The sequence below is a fragment of the Hoplias malabaricus genome, chromosome 2, assembly GCF_029633855.1.
Source record: "Hoplias malabaricus isolate fHopMal1 chromosome 2, fHopMal1.hap1, whole genome shotgun sequence".
NCBI lineage: Eukaryota > Metazoa > Chordata > Actinopteri > Characiformes > Erythrinidae > Hoplias > Hoplias malabaricus.
In genome coordinates, this window is record NC_089801.1 from 32,251,211 (window position 1) to 32,278,543 (window position 27,333).

The following is a 27,333-nucleotide window of genomic DNA, read 5'->3' on the forward strand; positions in this document are numbered from 1 at the left end:
CACTGGACAAGTGTACAGCATAATGATCAGGTTAAATATTATAGATTCTATGGGACCCTTCCAGAGAAAAACATACATTGGTTATGTACATAGGATATAGGTTCTCGTTGGTAGGCTTCATGTGTTTCTTGCAAGTCATGCATAAATCAGGCATTCATTACTAATTCAATCAAAGCTAGTTTTGAATAATTAATCACAGAGGACATTGGAATCTGGTCTGAAGCACCACGTTTAGTCATGACAGTATTACTAATGTAGATTTCAGTGTATAAAGGGCTCTACAGCAGTGGACTCAAGCAGAGGGCCTGCTATAGTAACAGCAGGTGGGAGGGAAATAAGAGGAGCTAGAGCCTTCCTGCATATGATGAGCACCAGAAGTGGCAGATTGTAAGTGGGAGTCTCTTTGATCAGGGTTTTTCCCAAAATTCATTATCCTCATTTCCATAGCAAGGTTCAGGGAACAAGTGTATGGTACTGTATTTGATACCAACCAAAATGGATAGATAATCAGATAAACAGCACCTTAAGGCTTTATCTCAGATACGAATATATCCACAGATGTTTGTGTCCCTCCTTCCACTGTAAGAAGACAACTCAACACTGTGGGTCTGAAAGAATGTGGAGCTGTCAGGGAGCTGAGAAATGGTGCGCAAATCTGCCAAAGCTGACCCATGACCATAATACTGACCTAATGTTCGTCATTACTGACTAACGTAAATAGACATGCAAAGCAGCAAAAAGGGGATCACAAACAGGATAAACACAAACATGAGAAACACAAACAATTGCAAGAAACTTAAGGAACCGAAGGACAACTATCACCAATTATGATAAACATGCTGGACTTAGAGAGGACCTAAGAGCAACTAGGAATAATCTGCGCATTTCAGGAGAGCGATAATCCGGTTCTGAGGAGGAGCCAAAGTTTGTCTTTTTCTTTGGGGGGTGGGGTATCACACTCACCTTTTTGTACCTTGGCACAGGAAGCTGTTCATAGCCCAAATCACAGCCATGCAGATAAACAGGGTGCATGCATGCAAAGCAGCAAAAAGGAAAACAGGAAAGAAAACAAAGGGAAAAAGGGAAAAGAAACAGAGAAAACTGAGATATAGCAATCAATAAATGAAAAAAGAAAAAAAGGATCAAAATTTGTGAAAACACTGAAAAAAAAGTGCAAGCAAAGAGAAGGATGAAGCATAAAAAAAAACATAGAGAAAAAGCACAGAAGAAATATGTAGAAAACTTAAGGACCCAAAAAGTATACATAGGCTGAAATCTCCTGCTGCTCAGATATTCCTCCTGAGAAGAATAGTCTCACAATCTCCCCTCTCTCCCTTCTTGATTTTAAAGGAGATATCAGTAATGCCTCTTGCTTGGATTATATTGGCTGAGTTAATACCACTCATGTCTTACTGTTAATGTTATAAATAAATATCAGTTTCATAAAAGTGACCTTGTATTATTTACATTCCTTCTATGAAGTGCAATCCACTTGAGCTGAAGAATCCAACTGCTTTGTATCCCCTGAATGAACCAATCTGTTCTCCATAAAGCAGGTCCCCAAAATGGTAGTAGGCCATCTTTCAAGTAGGTTAATAATATAGAGACAAAGGCAGAAAATGACTGATTTGCTCCTTTAAGTGACTTCTGAGTAACACAAGTTCATTGTGAAGTATGAAACAAAGTGCATGCGACATAGATTCACCTGTGTATGGCTCTCTGGATGCAAAATGACTCCGCTGTTGAAGGCTCAATGCAGGTCTGGCAGCCAAGCTGGCAATTTAGCTGTCACACAGTGACTGGGGGTAAGCAGGTGTACCACACAGGTCCTAAACTCCCTCTTTCAGAAAATGTAAATGGCATGAGATATCCTGCTCTCACCTTGGCGAGACTGTAACGGAGCGTCAGACATTCCTTTGTTCTACATGAATGCCTCGTCTGGTTATACATTATTCATATTTGGGAATGAAACTAAGACCCTGCAATTTCTGCTGTGAACACTTTGCATATTAAAAAAAAAACGTAATAAAAGAAAAGCCTCCTGTGAGAGAACTTGGAGGGGCAGCATGTCAGTCAGTCAGACAGATCCCCTTTCTTTGTGACACATTTTTCGTCCTGACATCGGCCAGTGATACCACAGGCAAAACAAATAATGAGAATTAATACTCATTAATTTCATTAAAAAATAGCATATTAATTTGCAGCCTGGAGGTTCAATTTAGTATCTGTTCAGCCAAGCTTCATTAATAGTGTGTTAAAGTGACATGCTCCAGATTGAACACTATTACACACTATAGAAGACAATGAAGTAATAAACATCCCTGACTGGCTTAGTCCATTAGAACCACTTGATGAATTACAACTGAATACAATCAATCACTCACTGACCTTTGTACATCAAATAAGCCATAACATTAAAGCTGCCTCCTTGTTCTACACTCATTGTCCATTTTATCAGATCCACACCTACATCTGCAGTGGAGCTAATAAAAAGAAACAATGAGTGTAGGAACAACGAAGTGGCCGATCAATGATATAAAAACAACACTTCTAATGAAATTAAATAAAATAATGGGACAGTACCTGCACCCCTGAAAAGAAAGTGGCAAAAGAAGATGATGATGATGATGATTGGAACAGTAAATGTGAATCTGTCTGTTATACAATTATCCTAAGCTTTCAGCTCTTTGACCAGACATTTCTCCAGATCACTGAGATCTCTACATTCCACAGAGAAAACAGTTTCAGTTTTATGAGTAGGTTATCATTCCTTTTCACCACAAGTTTTGATCTTAGTATGATGCACTCTCTTGGAACTGTGTAGCATTTCAATCAGTCTCAGTATTATGCTCCATTCAGTGAAGTAATGAGTGCATTCTTTCATTGGAGTCCTTCTATGACTGTGTCCTTGGCCTGCATTACCCATGCCCCTGCTGCTCTGGTGGCCCTTGCCCATTTAGAGCTACTAAGGGCAGCCAAGGTGAGTGAGTGAAAGAGAGAGAGAGAGAGAGAGAGAGAGAGAGAGAAAAAGAATCGAGAGAGAGAGTGTGGTGGGCAGGTGACTTTAATTGAGGTACTAGAAGGTGGGGATTAAGAAGGCAGCAGTGAAGGAAGGCTGGGGTAAAATGGTGGGGACCGATTTAAAGGATTTGATCCTAGATTTGAGTCTAGACCTCTGGGTAAGGCAATATTCTGGACAGGTAACAGAGAAGCATGTTAAGAAAATGTAACCAGCACATGTCAGTCACACTACATATGAAGTGAGCTGGTTTAATTATTTTTTTTTACTGAACATTTATTAAATATTAATGTAAATAATTCAATATTATTTAACTAGACAAGTCATTAATAACAGTTTTTTATTTACAATGGCAGCCAGGTAAAATGAAACAGGCCTCTTGAAAACATGGATGTTTTTGAAAGGGGAACTCATTGATTTTCAATATTTCTGCATAATCAAATCGATGAGATCCAAACAATGTCATCTGGAGTGGTTTTACATGAAAAGGGGCACTGTATAAAAACTTACCCCCTTAACAGTGTTGGTAAGAAGCAGGTCTTTTGGTGGTTAGAGTGCAAATACATTTAATCTATAGCCAGTGAATGTACAGTGAGCTTGTTTCGGGGGGGTCACTGAAGTGTTGTGTGACTGAATGCAAATTTCAGTTCCATTGTTCCACTATCTAGTGTAAAGCCTTCTTGGAAAAACCTAAGGTGTTACTGGAAATGTAATATATGCAAAGTCTATTGATTTTCAATCCCCTAAATACATGTCTAACTAACCTGACCAGACACAGACTCATGTGACCTTCACCCCACTGATTTATCATCAGCCCTGGAAAAGCCACAAAGTGTGAGGTATTGCATGTGCACCCGATTCTTCCTACAAATACTCCTTTATCTGGCCTGGATGGGTAATTCCTTGTAATCCTTATGTATTTCCTGTGACTATAAATGCCTCTAGTTGAGTGCTTATCACACTGTGACACTGTGACAGCTCAATATGACTGATAACCAGCGACCTGCAATATCCTCTTTACAAATAACAGTCTTGCTTCATCTTGCGCTGCCATTTGGTACAATCAGCTACTATCATGTTTTCCTCACATAGGTGCACTGCAGTAATTGAGCTGGAAAAACCTTACCTTCCTAGAACCTTTCTAGGATTTGCTGTGCTATAATATTGTAAAATTATGTGTAATAACAATCAGGCTTTTTCTCTGGCTGAGCCACAAGGAACAGCATCTGGAGGTCACTGGATTGTGGAGAGACCTCTGAATATTGAAAATCACGAAAAGAGATGAGGATGTTGCCCTATTTCAACTGCATAGGTGGATAATACTGACTTATTTTTGCTGATTCAGATTTTTAAGATGGAATTGACTCCACATTTGGGAGATCGCTAACAGCATAAAAGTAAACACAAGCTGAAAATGTTACCAAACTAAACATTTCAAATAACAAATGAGTTTCTGTGGTAAATCAAACAGTGAGGACAGACAATTTAAACTTCAGCCAAGTGCGAGCTACAGTCAGCATCATACTCAAACATACCATTCCACCTTAACAGATGTTCACTTCTGAACGAAAAAAACCCCAAAAAACAAGGGGGAGTTTGTTTTGCCTTATCTTTCAGACATACATTTCATTTATATATATATATATTATTCATACCTTGGATGTATTATTCAGGCGCATAAATGAATGGTGTAACATTCCTCTATATAGATTATCTCTGTCGGTTCTTGTATATTATTTGCCAGTGCTCCTTGCAACAGCTGTGTACTTTGATTGTAAACATGCGAAGTGCATTGCCAGCATGAAAAGTAGTGTCACCAGTTCATCAGCCAATCTGTTAAAACATCTAAAAACATTATATGAAAGTGATAAATGAAAGTCCTTGTGCTGATGAAGAGAGCGACTCAACCCAACACCAGCCAGACACTCCAGACTTGATTATCATTCAGACATCATTCAGCTCTATAAGCTTTTCCATTTCATTCAGGATTTAATTTCAACACAGTTGTTTTGCACTGTTTTGGCTTACTAGTGTTATATGATGAATGTAAAAACAATAAATGACCACAAAAGTAAATGTTGTTTGTGATATTTTAGATGTAAAAATCACTTATTGCTCCTTTGAGAACAATTTTAGAACACAAACCACGTCATAAAACATCAGCACTCTTTTTCTGAGGCAGTTTTCACCATTGAGCATATAGGCACATTGTTATAACCACTAGCGCTGCTGGGAGAAAGATGATGCGGGAGCAAGAGCAGAACTCGGAGGACTGAGAGGTATGCTACAGAGCTTGTACAGATGTCCAGGGTCAGATCTGGGGAGCTGCACGTGCCTGGAAAGAGGATGAGTCAGACTAAAAGCAAATGAAAGGGTTTCCTGGCCATCTGTAGAAGCTTCTCATGAAGACTCCAAGGATGTCATCTTGCCACCTCACGTATTCCTTTCTCTAGTGGCAGCCAACAGGGTCACGTGTGCCCAAAGTGAATCTACTTTTGTGCAAACTCAAAAGCTTAAACTGAGTATTGTTAATCATCCATGCTATTTTTGCCTCCTCCATGATTAAACAGGGAGATGAAGACTCCCTGAAACAGAGGGAGAACCTATGTGCACGTACATTAGAAGGTAATACAGTAAAGTAAAATACTGGAGCAGTGAAAAGTTCTCTTTTTATAGGGCTCCCAAGAGGTACATGTATCTACATGGTGGTCTATCAATGGGAGATTGAATGTCTGTTGCCCATTAATGCAATAGCCATGCATCTTGAAATACAAGATAGGTGGGTAGTGGGTAGGATGCACACATTACTCACTTGTAATAGAGAGAATACAGCCTCTTTCGTTCCCACTCTGGGCTCAGCAATGCAGAAACTGAACTATGTGACCTTTGAAGGAGGGTAGGAAATTGTACATTTGCACTATAGCTAAGCATAATATTTAGCTGTAGAAATCAATGTTGGAGATATTGATACTGAAATATTGCATATGCTGAGCCTGAGAAGTGTACTAGGTATAATTCAGCACACATTTCTTCATGTATGTAACAGGTGGAGGTCAGAGTATCCACCATATTGATGTGGATCTTTCTTTAACATGGCTAGCGATATCAGTTATTAATTTTTCAAAGATTAGTTTGAAAAATAAGACATGCAAGTAAGTCGAAAGTTAAGTGTCATACCTGGAGTTCAAAGACATAGAGAAAAAATCTTTTACACCAGCCAAAGTGTCCCTATCAGATAAAGAGCACTTAAGTGGTCAAGAAACTAATACAGAGAAAATTAAATTGATTTCAAAGAAGAAAATTTGCAAATGAAATGAGGAAGCAGCAGGTGTTCTCAAAAAGTTGTCTGGCCACCGCAGAGCCCAGATCTCTTTAACAAATTGCAGATTACTTGACACAGGAGAAGCAGAAAAGATAGATAACCAGCTTCTGAGAATGAACTTTGGAGGTGTGAAAGAATATCACTGCAGGAATAAAAGTGGATTCACTGTAATGAAAACAAAGATAGAAAGCATAAATCCTGAACATTTTTTATTATATTTCAAATGAACTTTCAGTTAAATATATGTCTCAGTTTTTCCCTGTCCTGCAAAATCTATAACCTGTATTTAACTGCAGTTTTGACTGGAAAATAAATGAAGGGTGATCCCTGACATTTCCACGGTACTGTATATGCATACTAATATGGCATGACCCACTCATTGTTGATTAGCTCTTCAATAATTCACTGCTGACAGGAGACAGCAGAGTGTGTGCCTGTGCCGCTGAGGTCCTGCCTCACTTCGTTTGAAAAAGCCAATTCCAAGAACACTCATCGAAGCCTTCCCTCGCTGTTTGTTTGGTTATTAATTTGAGCTCTCCCAGAGATGGGAGTGCATCATAAATCAATAGGCTGCTGTAGCGGAGAACAACAAGGTTCCATGCATTATAATGGCAGACCTAATGAAATATTAACATCCAGTAGCCGGAGGGAAGCCCAGTCTGTTTCTCTGCAGTTCGGCTGGGGACTGGATGGAGAGGGGGCGCTGGCTGGGTGAAGTGGGAGGGTAAGATGTGAAGACAGCTGTTTGGCTGAGGTACAGGGGCAAAGCCATACAGAGGAGATAAAAAAGCTGGAGATCATTTAAAGGCCACTCCTGGAGAGCCAGAAGACTAGACTTTGATGCTCCCCAAACTTTTGCTGACTCCACGACCTCCTCCGCCTCCCAGGGATTTTCCCAGAATTTCATTCAGCCCAGCAGGTACACAGCCACCCCAACACATGATATAAATGAGCCATGCCAAAAGATTGCACCAGTGAGTCTATAACCAATCACATAATGTTTTATTTTGTGTTATGAGCATGCTGACCACTCTCATGTAGGCAAAGAATGAGTGCTTTTAGTCCCAACTAATGCAGGACAATCCTTAAAAGTGATATCAGACACTGTGCCGCTACAGTAGATGTCACATACCTGTCACAGAACAAAAGCATCTCAGACCAAAGATGCTCAGACCAAAATAAATGCTTCACATTCAGCAACACATTTCCTTCCACACTCGTTTTTTGAGCACCTCTCATTTTTTGAGCATGTTGCCAAGAGAAAGCCACTGCTAAACACGTGTAAACACATGAAATGTAAAGAGGGCAGATGTTTCCACAGGGCAGGATTAACATGCAACCGTGACCAGCCCATGTATGAAAAAATCACACATAGAAGGTATGTGACTTCATTGCACATGATGCATTTACTCCACTATATCTTCATGTAGAAATTTGTTGTATGCTATTATAATGTTTAAAATGATGGATACAACACCTGTTCCTGTTGGCTAATAGTTCTCAGGCTTTGTCCCAAATCTCTCCCTCTTTCCCAATCTCCCCAGTGCATTTGAGTTTTGAAAGAGAATCTTAGCTTATTTTCCAAAACATGCCCATAAAGCAGAATGGTAAACAGTGACAGAGAAAAAAAATTTTTAAATGTTGTTTTTATATGTTGTCATAAAATAGTGTAGTAGTTGTGCTATCTTTTTTGTTATTTTGTATGGTGATTCTGAGGCTGTTTAAGCAATTCAGGCTTCTCACGTTTACTTTCCATATTGGAGATCCCATTGTATTTCGAGTTCCAGTGTATAGGGCTGAACGGGGTGGGGCTTTCTAAACCTTTGTAAAGGCTTTAGTGTTTCTCTAATATATGATTAGAAATATTTACCCTATTGCAGTGTTGTTCTTGCCTTCGTACCTTTCAAAATGTGAGTTAATGTACTATGACTTTAACTTTGGACCATTGGTGTTGGTCCATGCGACATGAAATATTGACATATAAATTGCAGCTGTTGATTTTGAATTAGGCCAAAATGATATATGCCGTGATATTCACCAAATATAACCCACACAAAAAATCTGGGCTACGATTATTCAGTGTGATTGAATGTGTGTCATAAATTAATTAAGTTGACCCAGTGATATATTTTTTTAACCACCCCTGTAAGTTAATTTTGCAGCATTAATTTAGGACTGAGAAAGTAGTGCCACAATTGTGTCATAAAACAAATAGGCAAGACTAAACCTAGGAAGATGTTTAGACAAATCTGCGTAAGAATGAGGAAAGTAGGCAGCTGGAGTAGGCCTAAGGAGAATAAGCAGAACCTGAGGGAGCAGTACATCCAGTGGAATGGGATGTTAATCACTAGAGAATTTGGAATAGGTCCATTTTTACTTGACGGCTCTTTACAGCCTGCACTTTTAAGATAAGAAAAAAAAGAATAATAATTTCCCTTAAGAGTTGGAAAACACTTACTGTACAATACATTGGGCTTAAGCAGGTTGTTCAGTAAGTAAGCACAAGTCATGTTGACTTGCATAAAACAATATCGAAGAGTAAGCAACATCCCTTTATGTCAAGGTAGAAGAAAAATGACTGTACGAACAAATACAGTGGAGACTTTCCCATCGCTGATTAGCTTGGTGAAAAAAAAAACGTACTATAGCTCAAAAACATGAACCAAGCCAAGCGAAACCATCCATGTTATCTTCAAAGCCCAGGAGCCCCGCTTGCTCTCTCCCTGGCAGAGCTTCCCAAGCTCGAAACAATGCTGACATATCTGAAGCGCAGCCACTATATCAGGAATTATCCAGGCGGGAAAAGTAGCTCCGTGGCCCATGGGGCTCGGCTCGAGCATGATCCGGAGATTGCGGAACAGTTCGGATCCTCTGTGGCTGGCTCGCTGCGATTGGGACGTTTCGCAATCTGAAAAGCTACCAAAGCAAAATAGACCCAGGCTGCCACAATAGAAGTGGAGCACCTTCCTTGTGCTTCATAAAGGAGCTCAAAGCCAAAGTGCCACATCCAGCCCTGCTTCAAAGCCCTTCGACTTCCCTCGCCAGTTTACTCCTGGGAACGTGAAATTAATGAATACAAAGAAGGGGAAGAGTCTGAAGTGTGAAGTCTTTGAGGGAAGGCCTGAAGGAGGAAAGGCTCCTGGGTTTTGAAGATAAAGTGAAAATGAACAACCAGATAAGAAGGTAACCAATTAAAAGTGACTAGGAATGGAGGCAAGCACAGGTGGACATTTAAGGTGGAATCCAGTCACATTCGGATTTTCTCTACATCCCAAAGCTCTACCTAGTAAATTGAATTAGTTGAGCTGTGTCCATTTTGGATGCAGTGTTTGTATATACTTTACTGAAAAGCATGAAACAAAATGGAATCCTCTGTGCTCAATGCCAATTCAGCAAGAGATTATAAAGCCCACTAGCACTCATTGGAACTACATTTTCTGGAGTGACTGTGCTTCACCCAATATTGTAAAGACTTCCCATAAAAAAGCTGTTACTGCAGCTAAGCTTGTCTACCGCCTTTGTTTAGTGGAAATCAAGTGGAACTTCCAACATCTTTACTCAGTTTCTTTAAATTCATGTGGAAAAGAGGCACATTTTTGGCTTTATATACATATAACTCATAAAAAACATATAGGCTAGACCCAGTTCTGTACATATGTAAGCAAAATGGCATCTAATTTGCACCTAAAACTGGAACAAAGTTACAACAGTCTAAGCTTACTGGATTATTTTTTTTAAAAATAGACTAAATGATCTTACAGAAAAGGAAATTCAAAGACTGGGCAGTGCAAGTAATAATGTGAAGGCGAAGAGAGACAGAGAGAGTGAGAGACAGAAACGTAGTAGTCCTGCCCCATGAGAATTCACACTGAAGTGAAAAATGGCCTTGGTCACAGAGGAATTCTGGGAAACCCTGTGTGTTAGCACCAGACCAACATCTGTTCTACAGGTATCTGCTGACACAGATGGTTGAATTATTTCCAGTGTGATATCTGCATCAGTGATGCAGCAGTAAGACCAAGGTGCATTTTTTTACTGGCAGTGATGCATTGCTTACTATTTTTGCACATCGTTTTTGGGGCCTATATATTTAATGGGTCCTGCATGGCTGTCTTTTTTGCAAAGGGAATGAGGTGCCTGGAATTTAAAGTTCAACTCAAAGTGGCCCCTAAATTGAAAACAGTTCTTATCAAAATGGTCTGTGAAACAACTTCACCACAAAGATGCTCAAGAAAAGACTAAAGAGAGTCTATTTTCACTGGGCTGGGCAAAGAGATCAAAAGAAAGTTGGCTAACAATTATTTGTTTTTGGACCCTACATTTGATGATTTCATGGACAAATTTTATGATTTCATAACTAATAAAGTATCACCTGATATTGACAGGCTCTTTTGTTTTCAAAGATAATACAGCAACAATAAGACTTACTACACTGCCCAGTAATCTTACAGTAGAAAGCAATTCATAGTGTCTTGTAAACTGAAACTTCCATTTTCAGTTTTCAACCAGCCTTGACAGTGAAAAACTATTATTATTAATAATATTAATACTATTACTAATATATGGAAGTTAAGTTTAATTTATTATGTTTTAATCTGTCTGTGAAGATGTGTAAAAATTATAATCTAAATAAGAATCTAAAATCTAAATAAGAATCTAAATTAGAACAAGTAACTGTGTATACAACCACGAAAAACCTGTACATATTTTATATATTGACCAACAACACTGGATTGGAGTTCCGCCATACACAGATCCGCCATAATATTAAAACTACCTCCTTGTTTCTACATTCAGTGTCCATTTTATTACCTTCACAGATCATGTATGTGCACTTTGCATTGACACTGACCTGTTGTGGTGCTGTGTTAGTGTTTGTTTTGCTAATACAAGTAGATCAGACACAGCTGGTGTTTTTGAACTCATTTTGTGCCCACTCACTGGCCACTCTATTAGATACACAAACTATGTTGGTCCACACTGTAGATGCAAGGCTCATCTGTTACTGCAAAGTTTGTGTTGGTCATCATGTAGTCCATCATCAGCAGTGCTGTGTCTGATCCACTGGTATAGCACATCATGCATTATCACACCACCGCCATGCTAATGTCACTGCAGAGTTTAGAAAGACCCACAACACCTAAATAATTCTTGCTACGTGGTGGTCCTGTGAAGCCCTGAATATAGAAAAAACAGGGTGATAGAAGGCTAACAACACAGAGCAACAGACTGACTACCGTGTGTAATTGTTGATATACAAAATGCACCTGTATGGACAGTAGAGATTATCGAATGGACAATGAGTGTAAAATTAAGGAGGTCAGTTTAATGATATAGCTGATTGGTGTATACAACCGGGTCATCAAATTCTGCATATGTTTGTTAAGCAAAAGCAGTGAGTATGAAATGGATCACAGGTGTAAGTGCTTAAAAGAAGGAAGGGTTTTGCTGAACAGGCAAATTCTGTTCCCACTGCTCATTTACGTCAGCTTTAAATAGCGGAGCTAATCAGGATGGAGGGACAGAGAGAAGGAGAAGGAGACCAGGGAAGGAGAGAGGGATAAAGGAATTGAGAGAGAGAGAGACTAGTGGATTTAGACAGATGATGCTTCTCTCTGAGTGGCTGCTGGCTGTTCTTTTGTTTCTTCCAGATGAAGGGTTGACAGAATGAACAGAGCAGGTGGATGAAGGGCAGGGGAAATAGCTGCACCAACATTATGTTTATCGTTTCTCTTTTACAGCTAATGTTTCCTCCACAGTTCACTCAAAGAGTAATTATTGCTCTGGCATGTAAACAAACATGGCAGCACACCCCTCCTCTACCAATGCCAAAATGCAGTGTTTAATTCTATAGTGCAACATTTTTACATCAGCCCATTTCAAGCATTTGTAGTGGTTTGACTTGGTTGAGTATGTATGATATGGCCAGAAGATTCTGGACACCTGCTTATCCAACATTTCTCCTGAAATTAACGACATCAATATGGATACGTTTTGGATGCTTTTGTGTGGAGCGTTTAAAGCTAAGTGTAAAAATCTAACAGAATATTAATAATGTGACAATGATATTGATGTTAATCATTACACAGACTGATGAAAAGATATTCCTCCTTCAGCATTGATTATCACACCCCCTAATGAACAGGAATAAACACTGGGGGAGAGAAAGAGAGAGAGAGACAGAGAGAGGTGGGCAGGTGACTATAATTGAGATATTTGGAGGGGGGAGTAATGAAGGGATGCTGGAGAGAGACAGAAAACTGAGAGAATAAGAATTATTGAGATGTGTGAGAGTGAGAGGAGAAAGATCTGAGAGTTTCAGAGAGATAGGAAATGAAAGAGCGAGAGAGAGAGAGAGAGAGAGCGTGAGAGAAAATTCACTTGTGGCAGGCTGCTGTGAAGTCTGGCTGGACGCTGAAAGGACTGGACAGTGGCAGATGCTGGCAGCAGGGTGGGCTGTCAAGGGACATACCTCTCACACAAAGCCATCCAGCCAAAAAAGAGCAAGCCATTCAGGTGTTAGACATCTTAAAGGGGTGTTCCACACCCTCTGGTACCTGGATGTATGAGTGTGTGTGTGTGTGTGTGTGTGAGAGAGAGAGTGTGAGTGTGAGGGGTGGGGGGTATGGGGCTGTTTTAAATCTGTTTCTCTACAGTATGGTCTGGGACAGCTGCCAACAGCTGAAATAAAACCAGGATGGCTTGAGGTTGGAATGCTCTGTGGAGCCGGGTGAGTCTTTTTCTAATTCTAATATGAAAAGCTGAACACATGTAGAGTTCTGCAAGAATGACATGGAACCTGGAGAAATTATACATGTGGCTTGGGCTGGCCAAAATTTATATCACCATATAATTCTTAATTTTGATATACCGTCGATACGATGTAAGTTAGCTGATCTGACAGTGGTGCCCTGTAATGAATGTCAGATGTTGTAAATAATGTATATTGAAATATGAAATAAGTGTTTAAAAATCACTATTATTGAAACATTTTAGATTGTGATATATAAATTGATACTGAATTATTTTCCAGCCCTACATGTGGCATGATTTATGCCCTGATCATGACCCCTTGCAGCCTACACTTCTTTTTAACCTGGGTGTCATTCACAAGGCAGCCCAAGCTGATACACTTCTTATAACCTCAGCTTGAGGGGGTGGAGCTACACAGCTGCAGTTGGACTAGGTGTCAATACACTATGAACGTGCTGGTTCTACAAAGGACAAAGGGCTGAATTTGACTGTGAGAAAGCAAGTGCAAGTGAAAGACAGGAAGAGAGAGAAAGTACAAGTGAGTCAGAGAGGAGAGACAAACAGCGAGAAAGAGAGAGATGATACAGAATGTGTAAGAAAAGAAAGACATGCAGAGAGAGTGTGTGTGTGTGTGAGAGAGAGACAGAAAGAGAGAAAAGGGTGAGAGAGGGAGGAAGAAGCGCAAGCGAGAGAGGTAGTGAATGGGAAAGCTGAGACAAGAAGTAGAGAGAGAGTGAGAGAGAAACTAGGAGAGAAAGATAGATAGAGCAGAACAGAAAAAGTGTGTAATGCTTCTGGAAGAGGTGCTTACCTTTGCTTTGTTGATGGTGCAGTGCAGGGCATTGTTCTCCTGGTCGTACAGCAGGCTGAAGTCTAGCGTTCCCAGAGTGGCTGTGGAAACAGAGAGACAGAGACAAAAAGAGAGAGAGAGAGACATTACTCACATTTCACACTCATTCTTAACATGGATGACCTCTTGATTTTTCTCTCTGGACTGTGATTGTTACACTGGTTGTTCCAGCAGAACCAATGTTCATGCTCTAGTGGTTTGCCACTCATTCCCGAGCTTCCAGGATCAAATTTTTCAGATATTGATGAAGGCTGTGGTGGAGCTTGAAGGAAAACTCTGGTGAAAAATCCCATGTACAAGTTCCCTTTACGCCAAATGTAGTCAATCATCTACAAACATGTTTAGTGTCTGAAGTTGGCTTTTTCAATCTTATTAATCTACCCTAAGTTAGCTTCCGATGAGGAAACTGCACACCAAATATCCCACAACAGCCTCAAACTGCAGCTTCATATGTAGCATAGTCAATGAAATGCAACAGTAAACCTAAAGGGATCTGCATCTATTTGGCCCAGTATAACTAAATAGTTAACCTAAGTCCAGGGCATTGTGTGCATCTGTTTGTACCCTCCTTAACGCAACAGCAGCATCCACTTTTTCAAGAATGCTTTACAATAGATGCTGTAGCACAGTTGTGAGCATTTACTTATATTCAGCCTCATACATATTCATAAATTTTGGTCCTGATGTTGAATGATCATTTCTGGATAGTAGATTAAATTACAACTAGGGATGCCCCGATCCAATCCCAGATCAGTTTTGGGGCTTTACTGAGCTTGATCCTATGTCTGATCCTCTGTTTCCTCTAGGCGGCAAGGTCACACTCCCTCCTTCTGCTCCTCGAGCTGGTCGTGACCAATGTGAATATTCCCTCCAGTACCAGTGATTCTAAAATGCAGTACAATTTATAAATGTTGTGACCTGAATCTGCTGGCCACTGTAGTCCGCATCATCACGTCTCCACTTCCTGTAACAATCATTTCAATTTAAAAGCCCTCTGCAGAAGTCAAAAATCTGAAGCGGCAGCAGGATTAAGTGGAACTGAGGTTTTAATTTGTTATGATTTTGAATATTAAGCTATTACAGAACTTAAATTGGTATTGGGATTATATTACTCCTTTTGAAATATTCTATGTTTACTACTGCAATAAGGCACTAGGTGGAATTTATATGAGCTGGTTGTGAAGACACCATTTGTTTACTTTGTTTAAAAAAAATAAAAAAATAAGCAGCAGCTTGGATGCAGACCATTTCTTTCTTGAAAGAAATCAATGTGAGATGTGATTGTAATAACTATAATGTACTTGGAGTGTGCACTGTGTACACCTCTAGGTACACAGTACTATCTAGGAAAATATAAGAATAAAATCTGGACCCTGTATTGGCATATACTCAATATTAAAAATATCAGGGCAAGGCTCTAAAAGGAAATCCATTACACAAGAGAGCACAGCTGAATCATTACACAGCCTAATACAAGAGGGTTTTACACCATTCAAGCCCCTGAATTGCTTTGGGCATGGTGACTTCAGCCTTGTGTGTATCTGCTCTGGGCATCCTATTCCATTGGTCCATGCTTATTGTCTCAGTGTGCTATGAAAACCCAAACAGGGCCAGGAAAAGTGAAAAGGATTTGATGCTTTTCTTTTGTGAATGATCTTCCGGCCGATATTTGGCAGTGTTCTCTCCCAGGGCGTCCTGACCGAGCTCACCCACCTCCACTCTGGGAAAATGCACAAAACACCACGATCAATAGCGTCAATGTGGCCTCTATAGTGCTGGGAGTTACTGCGCTTCTAATCCCATGCTGTGTGAGGGTCGCTATGAGGGCTGGTGTCAAAAAGTGAGTCAAGCTTCAGACTGCAGCCTAGCAGGAGGCTCCCCAGCGGCCATCTGGAGTCCAGGCACTCCGCTAAACGTCGAAATCGCCTGGAAAACCAACTGTCGGGCCAATTAGGGACAACTAGCCTGCTGAAGGGAATGCATACCGCTGTGCTCCTCCCTGAGAAACACCTGGGGCCTTTATTCCACACCATATCTTGTACTTAAAATCTTACTTCAGCTTGAAGAGTAGCCAAACTGGACTAAGGTTTGTAACCGTAAATATTTCTATTGATCCTGATATGAATACTAAGGCATTCAATGTTGCCCACCACTGTTCCACTGTGAGAAGACAACCCATTGACATGTGTCTGAAGAACATCTGCAAGATAAAGAGAGAATCTGCTGAATCTTACAACAGCTTACCCTTAAATACAGTTGGTGATGTCACAATTGTCTAGCGTTGAAACCCACAATGGCAGTGGTAAAGGTAAGCATTGTTTACTCATTGTGCATATGTGTGTTGTTGTTTTTTTGGGCCAGAAAACAGCTCCGCCTAGCAGTTCAGACAGGTTGGTATAGGTTTTTTTGTTCCTTGTTGCACTGTCCAGCTCTCACTTGAGTCTTTCCTTGTCCAAAAACCAAAAGAAAAGTTAATCTCTTCAAATGACCAATGGCAAATTGGTGTAAATTTACCAGCTGCGGATGTGAGTTAGATGAAAACCAATGTGTTCACTGCTGTAACTCTGAGATTTTACATATGGCTAGTTTGTGCGGGGAGTCTGCATTCTGTTGTGATTGACAAGTCTCCCTGACCAATCAGTGCTCTGCAAGGTTTAGTCCCTACTTGACTCTCCTGGAGCCAGCAAGTACTAAAAGACACGGGAAAGCAGAAAACAATAGGGCCAAGGGTATTGAGTAGTGGAAAAATATAGTGGCACCATAAGTGAGTGGGTAATGTGGGCTTGGGACCTAAAGCTTACTGGTTCAAATGCCCTGGAGCAATGTCAGACTGCTCCTCGAGTGCTGGGATGGCTGCCCATAGCTCCGGTGAGAGTACTCACTACCCATAGTGTATGTGTGTGCAAAATTGCCCACTAGTGTGTGTCTATTCACTGCTGTAGATAGTTTAAATGCAGACTCTCTATTTCCTCAAAGGGAATTAATAAATTATCTCTTCTAAGTTTTAATCAATAAATACATTTTGAGGCACTGAAGATGTCCAACTTGCACTTAATGTCACTTTTGTCTTTTAATGTCTGGGTTTTCTACAATACATTCATTCATTCATTTCTGTAAGCACTTCATCATGATCAGAGTCGTGAGGAGTTTGGAGCCTGACTGAAATAACTGGGCACAATGCATGTACACGGTATAATACAGTATAAATGTAAATTGAATGCACAATAAAAACCTTGCTCAAGGTTACAGGGAGATTTTGCACAGCAGATCATACATGGTGTTAGTGAGCATGTGTGCATGGCTGCCTGAGGCGTTCCAGCTCCTGCTTTGTAAATGGCGACTGTTTTAATTTGATAAGCGTTACGGCCTGGAGAGGAAGTGGGTAAGTGCAGGGAGGGTTATGATTTTGCATGAGTTTGTGTGTGAGTGTGTAAGAAAGGGCCATCAGGGGACACCTGAGGGATTAAACCGAGTTTGCTTTCGATTACCCAGATTGGCACACCACCCGTGACTTCAATATCTAATGCATTTATGAGATGCTAGTGTTTGGCAATCACACAAGCTTGTGTTTTCTTTCTTTTTATCGTTGCCTTCCTTGGAATTGCCATAAAATTGGTTTTCTTTTGCAGCGCCTACCTCGGTTGCATCATTGTAGAGGGATTACCACATCAGATTTGGTTTTGTGGTATTATTTTTATGACCTGAATCAAGAAACATCACCAAAACAAAGGCGGCAAGGTGTGAAATGAAAGAATGGATGAGAAAGAAAGAGGGTGCCATGTAACAGAGAAAAAACACTGTGAAGTAATCAAGGGGGTCCAAGTAACAGTGCAAAACACACGCTGCTATAGATTTATGTTCGTTCACAGCTCAGTTGACACATCCTTCAATGGCTAATTACTCCCTCCACCAAGCAATATTGAGTAATGCACTCAAAGGCGCATTTGCTATAATTATTTTGAAGGTACATTTACAATAATGGCACAAAAGGTACATTTACTATAATGACGCATGAGTTTGTGAGGTGGAAAAAAGGAGGAGGAAGAGGAGAAGGAAAAAAGAACAGGTGGTTAAAGCCAGGCTTTGAAAGGTTAATAACAACGCCTGCTGTTTTGAAGCCTTCCATAAACCACCTCTTAGTTTTCATAACAGCAAAAAAATACCAGGCCAACCCTAAACAGCTACGAGGTTGAAGCATCCCCTGCAGACATCTGACACACACACACACATTTTGATAGGTCCTAATTTTCCTCAGGGTTTGACACAGAAAAATCAACTCACTCACAAAAAACAAAAACAAAAAACCCTATATATATATATATATATATATATATATATATATATATAAACTGCTTGAATATTTTCTTTCTGCTGATGCCTTTGAAAAGTCTGCACTGAGGAGCTGAAGTTAATATGGGTGGTATCAAGAATATGAAGTATAGTCCATTTGGCGATTCATGTGGACATGAGCTGTTGTTGTAATTGAAAAGCTGCGCTCATCTGTAAAGGCTGTCAGGCTCTGGCTTACAGTTCTATAGCTTACACAGCAAGTCCAAAAGTAGCAAACATCTCCCAGGCTTATACACTACTGTTTCATTTCTGTGCATTAGCAATTCAGACAGGCCTACAATCCCACTTGATGTATTAGCGTATTCACAGAGATGTATTCTGAAGAGGAATTCTGGGTAATATGATAAATAGCTTAGCTCCAGTAGGGCAGAGCAGAGCAGAGTAAAGAATGTATAGATACAGTTTATAAGCTTCAGAGCTAAAAGTTATCACTGAAACTCAGGCCGCGTGTCCTGCTACTCTTTTAAAAGCTGTGATAAATCAAGGTAGGTGTATAATGTAAATCAAATTGAACCTCCTGATCTCAGTTGCGTTTTATGAGCCTATTTATGATCAGAATGCAGTGTCTGTGCTCAAGTTACTACTAAACATATTTGCAGATAAATTATTTATAACACAGTGTTAGAAATCATATAAGCAACTTGACAGTGTTTGAAGCAAGTGAGGGACTGTGCTTGAAAGGCAAAAGAGAATAGGAAAGTACTATAAATAATACATAAAATGATATGAAAATGTGTATTTTACTGACTGTAAGTGTTGGATTTTTATATGAGCATTTTATAGGACAGGAAGACAAATGTCATCACAACAGGAATAAACACCAAATTTACCACTGATGATGAAGATGAGGAAGTAGTGAGCAGCCTTTTCTTACTTAGACCCAAAAGGAAGAGAGGATGTTCTAGAAAAACACTATCCATAAGGCCACCAGGATTCAAGAATGACTCCATGTTAATTAATATTAATGAGTATATTATATAATAGGGCGGCACGGTGGCGCAGCAGGTAGTGTCGCAGTCACACAGCTCCAGGGGCCTGGAGGTTGTGGGTTCGATTCCCGCTCCGGGTGACTGTCTGTGAGGAGTTGGTGTGTTCTCCCCGTGTCCGCGTGGGTTTCCTCCGGGTACTCCGGTTTCCTCCCACAGTCCAAAAACACACGTTGCAGGTGGATTGGCGACTCGAAAGTGTCCGTAGGTGTGAGTGTGTGAGTGAATGTGTGTGTGTCTGTGTTGCCCTGTGAAGGACTGGCGTCCCCTCCAGGGTGTATTCCCGCCTTGCGCCCGATGATTCCAGGTAGGCTCTGGACCCCCCGCGACCCTAAATTGGATAAGCGGTTACAGATAATGGATGGATGGATGGATATTATATAATACATATTTTTATATACACACATTAAAGGCTAACGGAGTACATCACCCGCTGTCTCAGGGTTTCCCAACGTGCAACACACTGCCTGAATTTCAAGCATTCTCCAGACATGAGTGTCCCGTGGCTTAGAAACATTATATAAAAAATATAGTCCTCCCAGCATCCCACAGGCATCAACACCTGAACTCAAGCCATGAGCACAGCTTCTGTTTCTGTGTCCTCTAGCTGACTGAGAAAAAGTGAATGGAATGAAAAAAAAATAATTGTCTGTAGAGGCAGGGATTGCTGGACTTAAGGTTGTGTGGACAGCAGTCAACACGGGCAGCAGCTGACGTTATCGAAGAACAAATCGGAAAATGTCACGGCCACCAGAGGCAAGGCAAAAGGCCAGCATGTGGACGTACCAGTGAACACGCAAGAACGCGAGTAAAATAAAGTCCTATAGGTCACTTGAATCCAAGACAATGAAGGTAGGAAATGTTCAAGAGGCTGCAACATTTTGTGAGGATTTGATGGCATCTTGAAAACAATGAGGTCCAGTACTGACCGTTTAACTGCTCCACAGCATAACGTTTATGGGCTTTATAACCCTTTAGCTAACACATGGCACTGAGTAGAGTGATGTGCCATTTCATTCTGTTTGTTATTATGGAAATTTTTACAAAGTTGCACAATGGGTATACCTTATATTCTATTATGTCTGGGAATTGTATGGGATGTATACACACTTTTGAACAGGTGATTGCTTAGCTATTATTTATTCATTCATTTTCGGTAACTGCATTATCCTGTCCAGGTATGTCCGAAACCTACCTGGAATAACTGGAGACAAGGCAGGAACACAGGGTGTCACACACACTGTCACAAATATGGACATATCTACATAGCTAATCCACCTATCAGCATGTTTAACTGTGGGAGGAAATTGGGGCACCCAGAGAAAACCCGCACAGACACAGTGACAACACAGCTTAATTAGTTAAACTGAAAAGGAAATGTAAAAATACATTATTATGCTCTACTCAGGTTGACAGCAAGGTAAACAGATCATGATTGCACTTGCTTACACTTAGAGCTTAATTTTTCCCATTCACTTCAGAGCTGATTAAAAAGCACTCAGTACTGCTTTTCATAGACTTCTCCTTTCCACGTTTTCAATCAGATGCTAAGTTCAGCATCTCTGCCCCAATCAATTCACCCACTTCCATCAGAGGAGAGACAGGAGATTCATTTTTCTGCTTTTTCTGAGCATCTGTCCTCCAAAAGGCAACTGCTAGTGACCTGACAGTCTGCATTTCTAATGACAGATATTTTCCTGAAATAAATGATGTTGATAAAATGTAGCCTTTCCATTAGGCAATTTCATTATTAAATGTTTCTATTGGAAAATTCTAGCCAAACGTTCCGCCACAGAAAACAAGAGTCACAGGCGAAAATGTCCATTAAGCAACTCTCCCGTAGCACCTCCGGGGGGCTAAACGATGCCCCATTGATCTAAAGCAGATGAAAGCTGTGCTGGTGATCTGACCCCAGTTAATGTGAGGCCATTAACCCCAGGGACCAGTCTGTGGTAGGGGCTGTGGTATGCAAGTGGATGGACAGACCTAATGTATTAATTGGGGACCTCCAGAGCCGGTTAGCTGTGACCTTCAGTGGGAGACTGTGGCACACGAGAGTGTGTGTGTGTGTGTGTGTATATGACACACTCCCACTAGTCTACGGCAAAACCCTCATTAAAGTAACGTTAAGGTCATTAAGGTAACTAAGCCAGCTCCAGAGGAGGACAGGCCCAGTATATTACCTCTCCTTCATGAAAAAGGAAGATGAAGTCTGCTGGAACTAACCTTGAAGAATCAGAATTCTTCTCTCCGGAGCACTTGGATGTTACTGAAAAAGGAATACGTTGAGAAAATTTTGCTGCCGTTTCTGTTAAAGGGCCACTGTGGCCAGAACTAAAAATGTAACCATTGCTGCATCTGTTGTAAACATGCCTACTCGACTCTTCAGTAGTATCTAGAGTGAGATTATCTAGTTTAAAGACCAAGAAAGACTCTGGATCACATACCTTAAAGGAAGGTGGAACTATTTGAAAAACTACAAGCACTCTGGGGCAGTACTGGAGGGAGGGCTGTTTACAATGATCAAAATGTTCTATGTCTTGTTCTACATACACTTTCCCCTTGAGTGTTACTGGAATCTTTGTACTGTGTGAGAATGCTCAGGTGTCAAAAACGAATAATAGTAGATGCATTCTGCAAACAAGCTAACACTGAAATACTAGCAAAAGTAAAAACAGCTTCAGACACTGTGGTCAACTGCCATAAGGCTTATGTATTTTAGGGAGGTTGCCAGTTTTGTGATCACAGTTGTGAAAACAGCATGTAGCCAATGTAAATATTTTGATTCTTCAGAAACTCGTAATTAAGCATTAACACACAGGAGAGGGCTATAACGTGAGATACTGGCACTGATGTGCTGCAGAACACCAGTGCCAGTATCTCAGCTTATAGCACGAACCTCAAGTGTATTACTGCGATTATACTACAGTTCTGTTATCTCTGCTTATTGTTAAATTTTAAGATAACTTTGACATGAAAAATACAATTCATAAACCTTGGTGCTATTCGGCAAACAGGCCCACAAATGCACCTGGTTTGATGTGACTCAAAACTGCATCCCTTCACAAAGCTGCTGTGAGCCATACATAAAAGAAGAGTCAGGAAAAGTCATGGTTTATCCACTGTTTACAGTGTGTTTAGATCATAGTGAACACCCCTCCTTGTGCTGACCACAGCCCCAATAAACAAACAAACTCAGCATTTTCCCTTTTTTATTTTCTAGGAAAATTCTTTTTCAGTTCACAAATCAAAAAGCAGATAATGGCAACCTTAACAAACCATGTCATGGTTCATGCCCTGCCCCGCCCTGTTTAGTTGTAATCGTGGCAGTTGTTGCTAGGTAACGTGTATCTTGCAGAGTAATACTTGAAGAGCTTCAATCAGAGTGACATTGGGTTAGAACTAACTGTGGTATAATTCCCTGTATTTAGTAACAATCAGAGAAAAACTGTTACACAAAGCACAACAGAATTTACTTTTTTAAAAATCCATTCATTTTTCCATAAGGGAAACAGGCATTGACCTGTGTTACACATATAAGCACAATAGTGTCTACAGAATAATGACAACTTTAGGGATCAGTTATCTCATACATATCTGTAGTTTGCTTATGACTTGTAGTAGTGTTTCTAGTATATGTCCACATATTTAATGCTTTGGAAGACAATACAATCTTATTTGGGGACACTATGTTGCTATGAGGACAAGTTAAAAAGGGTTAAACCGTTTTTGTGGTCTGGCAAGAAAAGGCAGGTAAATAGCATAAATGCTCACTTTATGAACTGTGGGTGTCTTTCAAAGAGAAGTAACACACACATACATGTTCATTTAGCCTAAGACAAAAAAACTGCAGCCCCCCAGAGTGTGAGAAAAAAAGAAAGAGAGAGAGAAAAAAGGAAAAAGAAAAAAAGGAGCAAGGACTGAGGGAGAGAACAAGACAGAGATAGGAGGAAAACAGGGTTAGATGGAAAGAGAGGCAGGGTTCCATTTGTGGCACGTGGGCCTCCATTAGTCTCCGTCTCTATTCAACACCTACAGAGGCTGAGGGCAGTGCAGAGCTCTAATGATTTTCTTATTGATGGGGGAGAGCTTTCTGGGCATGTTCAGCAGGTGTCATTAACTCAGAGTCACAAGCTGGGAAGCACCTACGCTTGCCATCATTCCACTCAGCACCACATCTATCTGTACATGCACGTGTACAATCTTCAGATCCATATCTGTCTCCCAACCTTTCAAGCTGTGGCATTTTATTTCGGACCAAATGGATCCTGAAAGGTGAAGAATAGCACCTACCACACTTCACTATCTATGCTGACAGAGGCTGAGTGTTCTCTGCGGATCTATGAGTTGGCACGTTGCATACTTTTTAATACTTGGTCTGGCAGCTATTTTTACATCTACTTAAGTCTTTATGCCATTGAAGTCAGAAAGGTATTGCCAATTGAAAATAACACTCTGGACCTGACACACACAAGAATGAAAGCACCACTAGGTAGAATTTTTACAGCTTTGAAATCACGGTGATGCTTCACTCACTTTTAAAAAAGACCCTCTGTTGTTGATACTCTGGGCTCAGCACTGCAGAAACAGCACTATATAGATTTTGAAGAAGGGTAGGAGTAGCTTCAGGTAACATGTAAACTCTCTTCATAGAGAAGAACTAAGAGGACTGCCACAGCCATTGGCCTGGTTCTCAGACACGACAATTCGCCTACAAACATTGCTCAAGGAACGTTTCCCTCATTCCACAGCTCTAACTGCTCCGTATGTCTCTGACTCCTGGGACTCAGAGGCTCTGAGGGGAATGCAGCATGAAAGTAAAGCTAAATCCAGGCTCTCACAGCTGGGAAGCACGACTAAGGGCACAGTTTGTGTGCGTGTCTCTGTGTGTGAGCCTCAGAAGTGCTCCAGGAGAGTCAATGTAATCCTAAAACATGCCGCAGGTATAACCTGCCTTTATCAAACAAGACTCAGAAGGCAGAGGATCAGGCCCTAGTCACTGGGGCATAGAGCAATAAACAAGACAGGAGCTTCCAGGATCTTAGCAATATCCCGTGAGGAAATAAACAAAACGAAAGACTAATTATGGTTACTACTAATAGGGCTGAATAGTTTGGCAAATGTATGACATCACAATACTAAAACATTTTAATGGTACAAGAAGCCTGTGATGACAGTTAGCTTTTCCAAAGTTTGACCAACTGAATAACAGTGTTGCCAACTCTTTTCAGAGGAAAGTAGCTAAAGCTTGCTTGAAAAGTAGCTAAATGTCACTAGATGATGCAATGCATTAATTTGCATATTCATTATGTCATATCATTGTATTTACGTATTTCACCTAGCTGGAGATCACTTATAATATAATGATAACTTGTTTGGCTGTGGCCATTGGCTGAAACCAATGACTACAGAATTTTTTCCATGCTGTCATTAGCTGAGACCAATGAATTAAATGAGTGTAATCAGGTGTGTTTTAGTACTTTACTTGTATGATAGGACACCCCAGCTGTACAGGATAAACCATACAAACTAATCAAGTGCATATTTACACAGAACAACTTCTCTAAACATCTGAGAAACAGAAGCGAGAAGAGGAGCGGAAACACACCACATTTATACTGGAGAGAAGCAGGAGCAACTATGTGTGTGAGAAAGACATAGATATGTGTGTTTATGAAATGTCAACATAAACAAAAGGCTTTGTTAAAAGAGTGTATTTATGGTTTGACTCAAATTTGGTAATTTAATTAATTTGCAATTAAAAATTTCAGGGTTTCCAGATCAAACATCTTAATTTTAACATTGAATGTGTCATGTGTTGAAGTACAGTGTACAGACTTGTGTTCATAAGTCATCCGATCTCAGAAGTTTCTGGGAACAAACTAAATGTGAAAAAATAGGAGGAGCAAACAGCAGCTCAGTGATTGGTCGCTGGTAATACTATGTGCAGCTCATTCTCATCTGTGTGAGCTGCTGTGCACACTGTGCAGTGGAACAGAGGAGACAGTGAGAGAGCGTGAGAACCAAGTCTCTCTCAAGGGCAGATTTAACGACTCTCTTGGATGGGAAGTAGTGAGGGTCTGTACAAAAAGTTGCTAGATTTCTCGCTAAATTTAGCGACAAAAAGAAAAATGAAAACGCCCAGCTGGCACCTGACCAACATTCATTGGCTAAAATAATATTTTGTTGAAACAACACTGAATTCAAATTCACAGTTCAATGATTGTAAAGTTTGAAATTTGATTGAAAGATTGAAATTTGTAAAGTTGAAATTTGATTGAAATAATTTTACTTGTTCATCCAACAATGTTGAAGCAATGTCACAATATCAGTGTAGATTCACCTTTCAAAGCAAAACAATGTGATTCAACTATGACCCATGAGCTAATTCAACAGTGATTAAATGTTTGAATGCTGACTGGGAAAGGAAGCAATTGTAGCTTTCAGTTTGAAAAATTGAGTGTTACTGTTTCATCTGTATTTGTGACTAGTGCTTGGTCTGTTTTCACTGCAGCTCTAGGTCGATATTTAGGAAATGAATAAACTTTGGTGATTAATTTGTAGTTCATATGCATCCCAAACCATGGGGAGGGGCAGTCAGTTCCACCACTACTTAAAATGCAGTAGCCTAGAAACTTTGTTTTCCCGAAGTGAGGGATTTTGTTGTGTTAGTAATGAAAGTCAGAGGCAGCTTCACCATTCCAGCAGGCACACATCCAGCACTTACATCTGCTGTCTGGAGCGCCACCTACTACTGATTTATGGCATGTCTGAATATTCTCCAAAAAAAAAAAAAAAAAAAAAACGTCCAAGGAAAGTAAAAGAACTTTAGAGAGAAAAGCTTACTTAAAAGCTTAAAGAGTTAAACTTTTTTGTCTGATGTGTCACCATCTATCAAGTCCTTCTGAAAAACTGAAGATCTGTGTCAGATTTAGGCATAACACCTCTTGGTTAAAATGGCTGACCACTCCATTCAGCTAAAGATTAGAAGTTTGCTCCTTTGTTGTTGTCCACTGTCATGTAGTTTAAATCTAAAAAGCAGACCTGGACTCTAGGTTTTGGCCAAGCCTCTACATCTGGGGCATATGCAAATTTTCAAGATTTCCTCAGCACTATCCAAAAAAATATGTAGGTAGGTCAACTGGTTGTGTGAAATTGCCCACTGGTGTGAGTGTGTGATTGACTAGGTGAGTGTGTAATGTCCTGATATGGACTGGTGCCCTGTCCAGAATGTACCCCTGCATTGTGCATAATGATTCTGGGAAGGCTCAGGAGCCACCATGACCCTGATCAGGATGAAGCGTCTACAGAAAATGAAAGCCTATAGCAGTGATATATGACAGTATACTTCTAGGTGTCCTACATTACCAAAAGACACTTTCCAGGGGCACTACTTTAATACTGGCAAAGCATTTAGATGCAAAACCCCTCTCAATATCAACACCCACAATGCTAGAACCGTGTTAAAATTCTGATGGGGAAAATGACATTGACCATCCATTGAGTGACTCTCTTAGTGCTCCATCCGTCTGTCAGTTTAACTGGCACCTGTAGAGCCAAACGACCTTGAGTCATAAAAAGCCATACTCTGTCATCCTGCCAGCTCAATATAGCTGGGATATTTCGAGAGGTGGAGCTCTGAGCTTTGAAACTGGACAGGGGAATTTCTAAAGAGTTGTGTGTTAGTATGAGGCAGGGTATGGGAAAGACAGAGGAGGAAAGGTCTTTTAAATCCCTGCAGACAAATAAACAGGGTCCATCAAGGAGCAATTAATAAACTTTAACACTATTTATAAACATCCATCCATCCATCATCTGTAACCGCTTATCCAATTTAGGGTCGCGGTGGGTCCAGAGCCTACCTGGAATCATCGGGCGCAAGGCGGGAATACATCCTGGAGGGGACGCCAGTCCTTCACAGGGCAACACACACACACACATTCACTCACACACTCACACCTACGGACACTTTCGATTCGCCAATCCACCTGCAACGTGTGTTTTTGGACTGTGGGAGGAAACCGGAGCACCCGGAGGAAACCCACGTGGACAC

At 40.5% G+C, this 27,333-nt stretch overlaps 1 protein-coding gene across 4 annotated transcripts in view; it reads right to left on the reverse strand.

Annotated features, from left to right (window-relative positions):
* doc2b (double C2-like domains, beta) overlaps positions 1–27,333 on the reverse strand; it is a 184,177-nt gene that overhangs the window by 38,852 nt on the left and 117,992 nt on the right. For all 4 annotated transcript variants that reach the window (XM_066660136.1, XM_066660134.1, XM_066660135.1 and 1 more), the window contains one exon: positions 13,906–13,985. In XM_066660136.1, the coding sequence (XP_066516233.1) occupies positions 13,906–13,985 (80 nt within the window). The remainder of the gene's footprint in view (positions 1–13,905; positions 13,986–27,333) is intronic.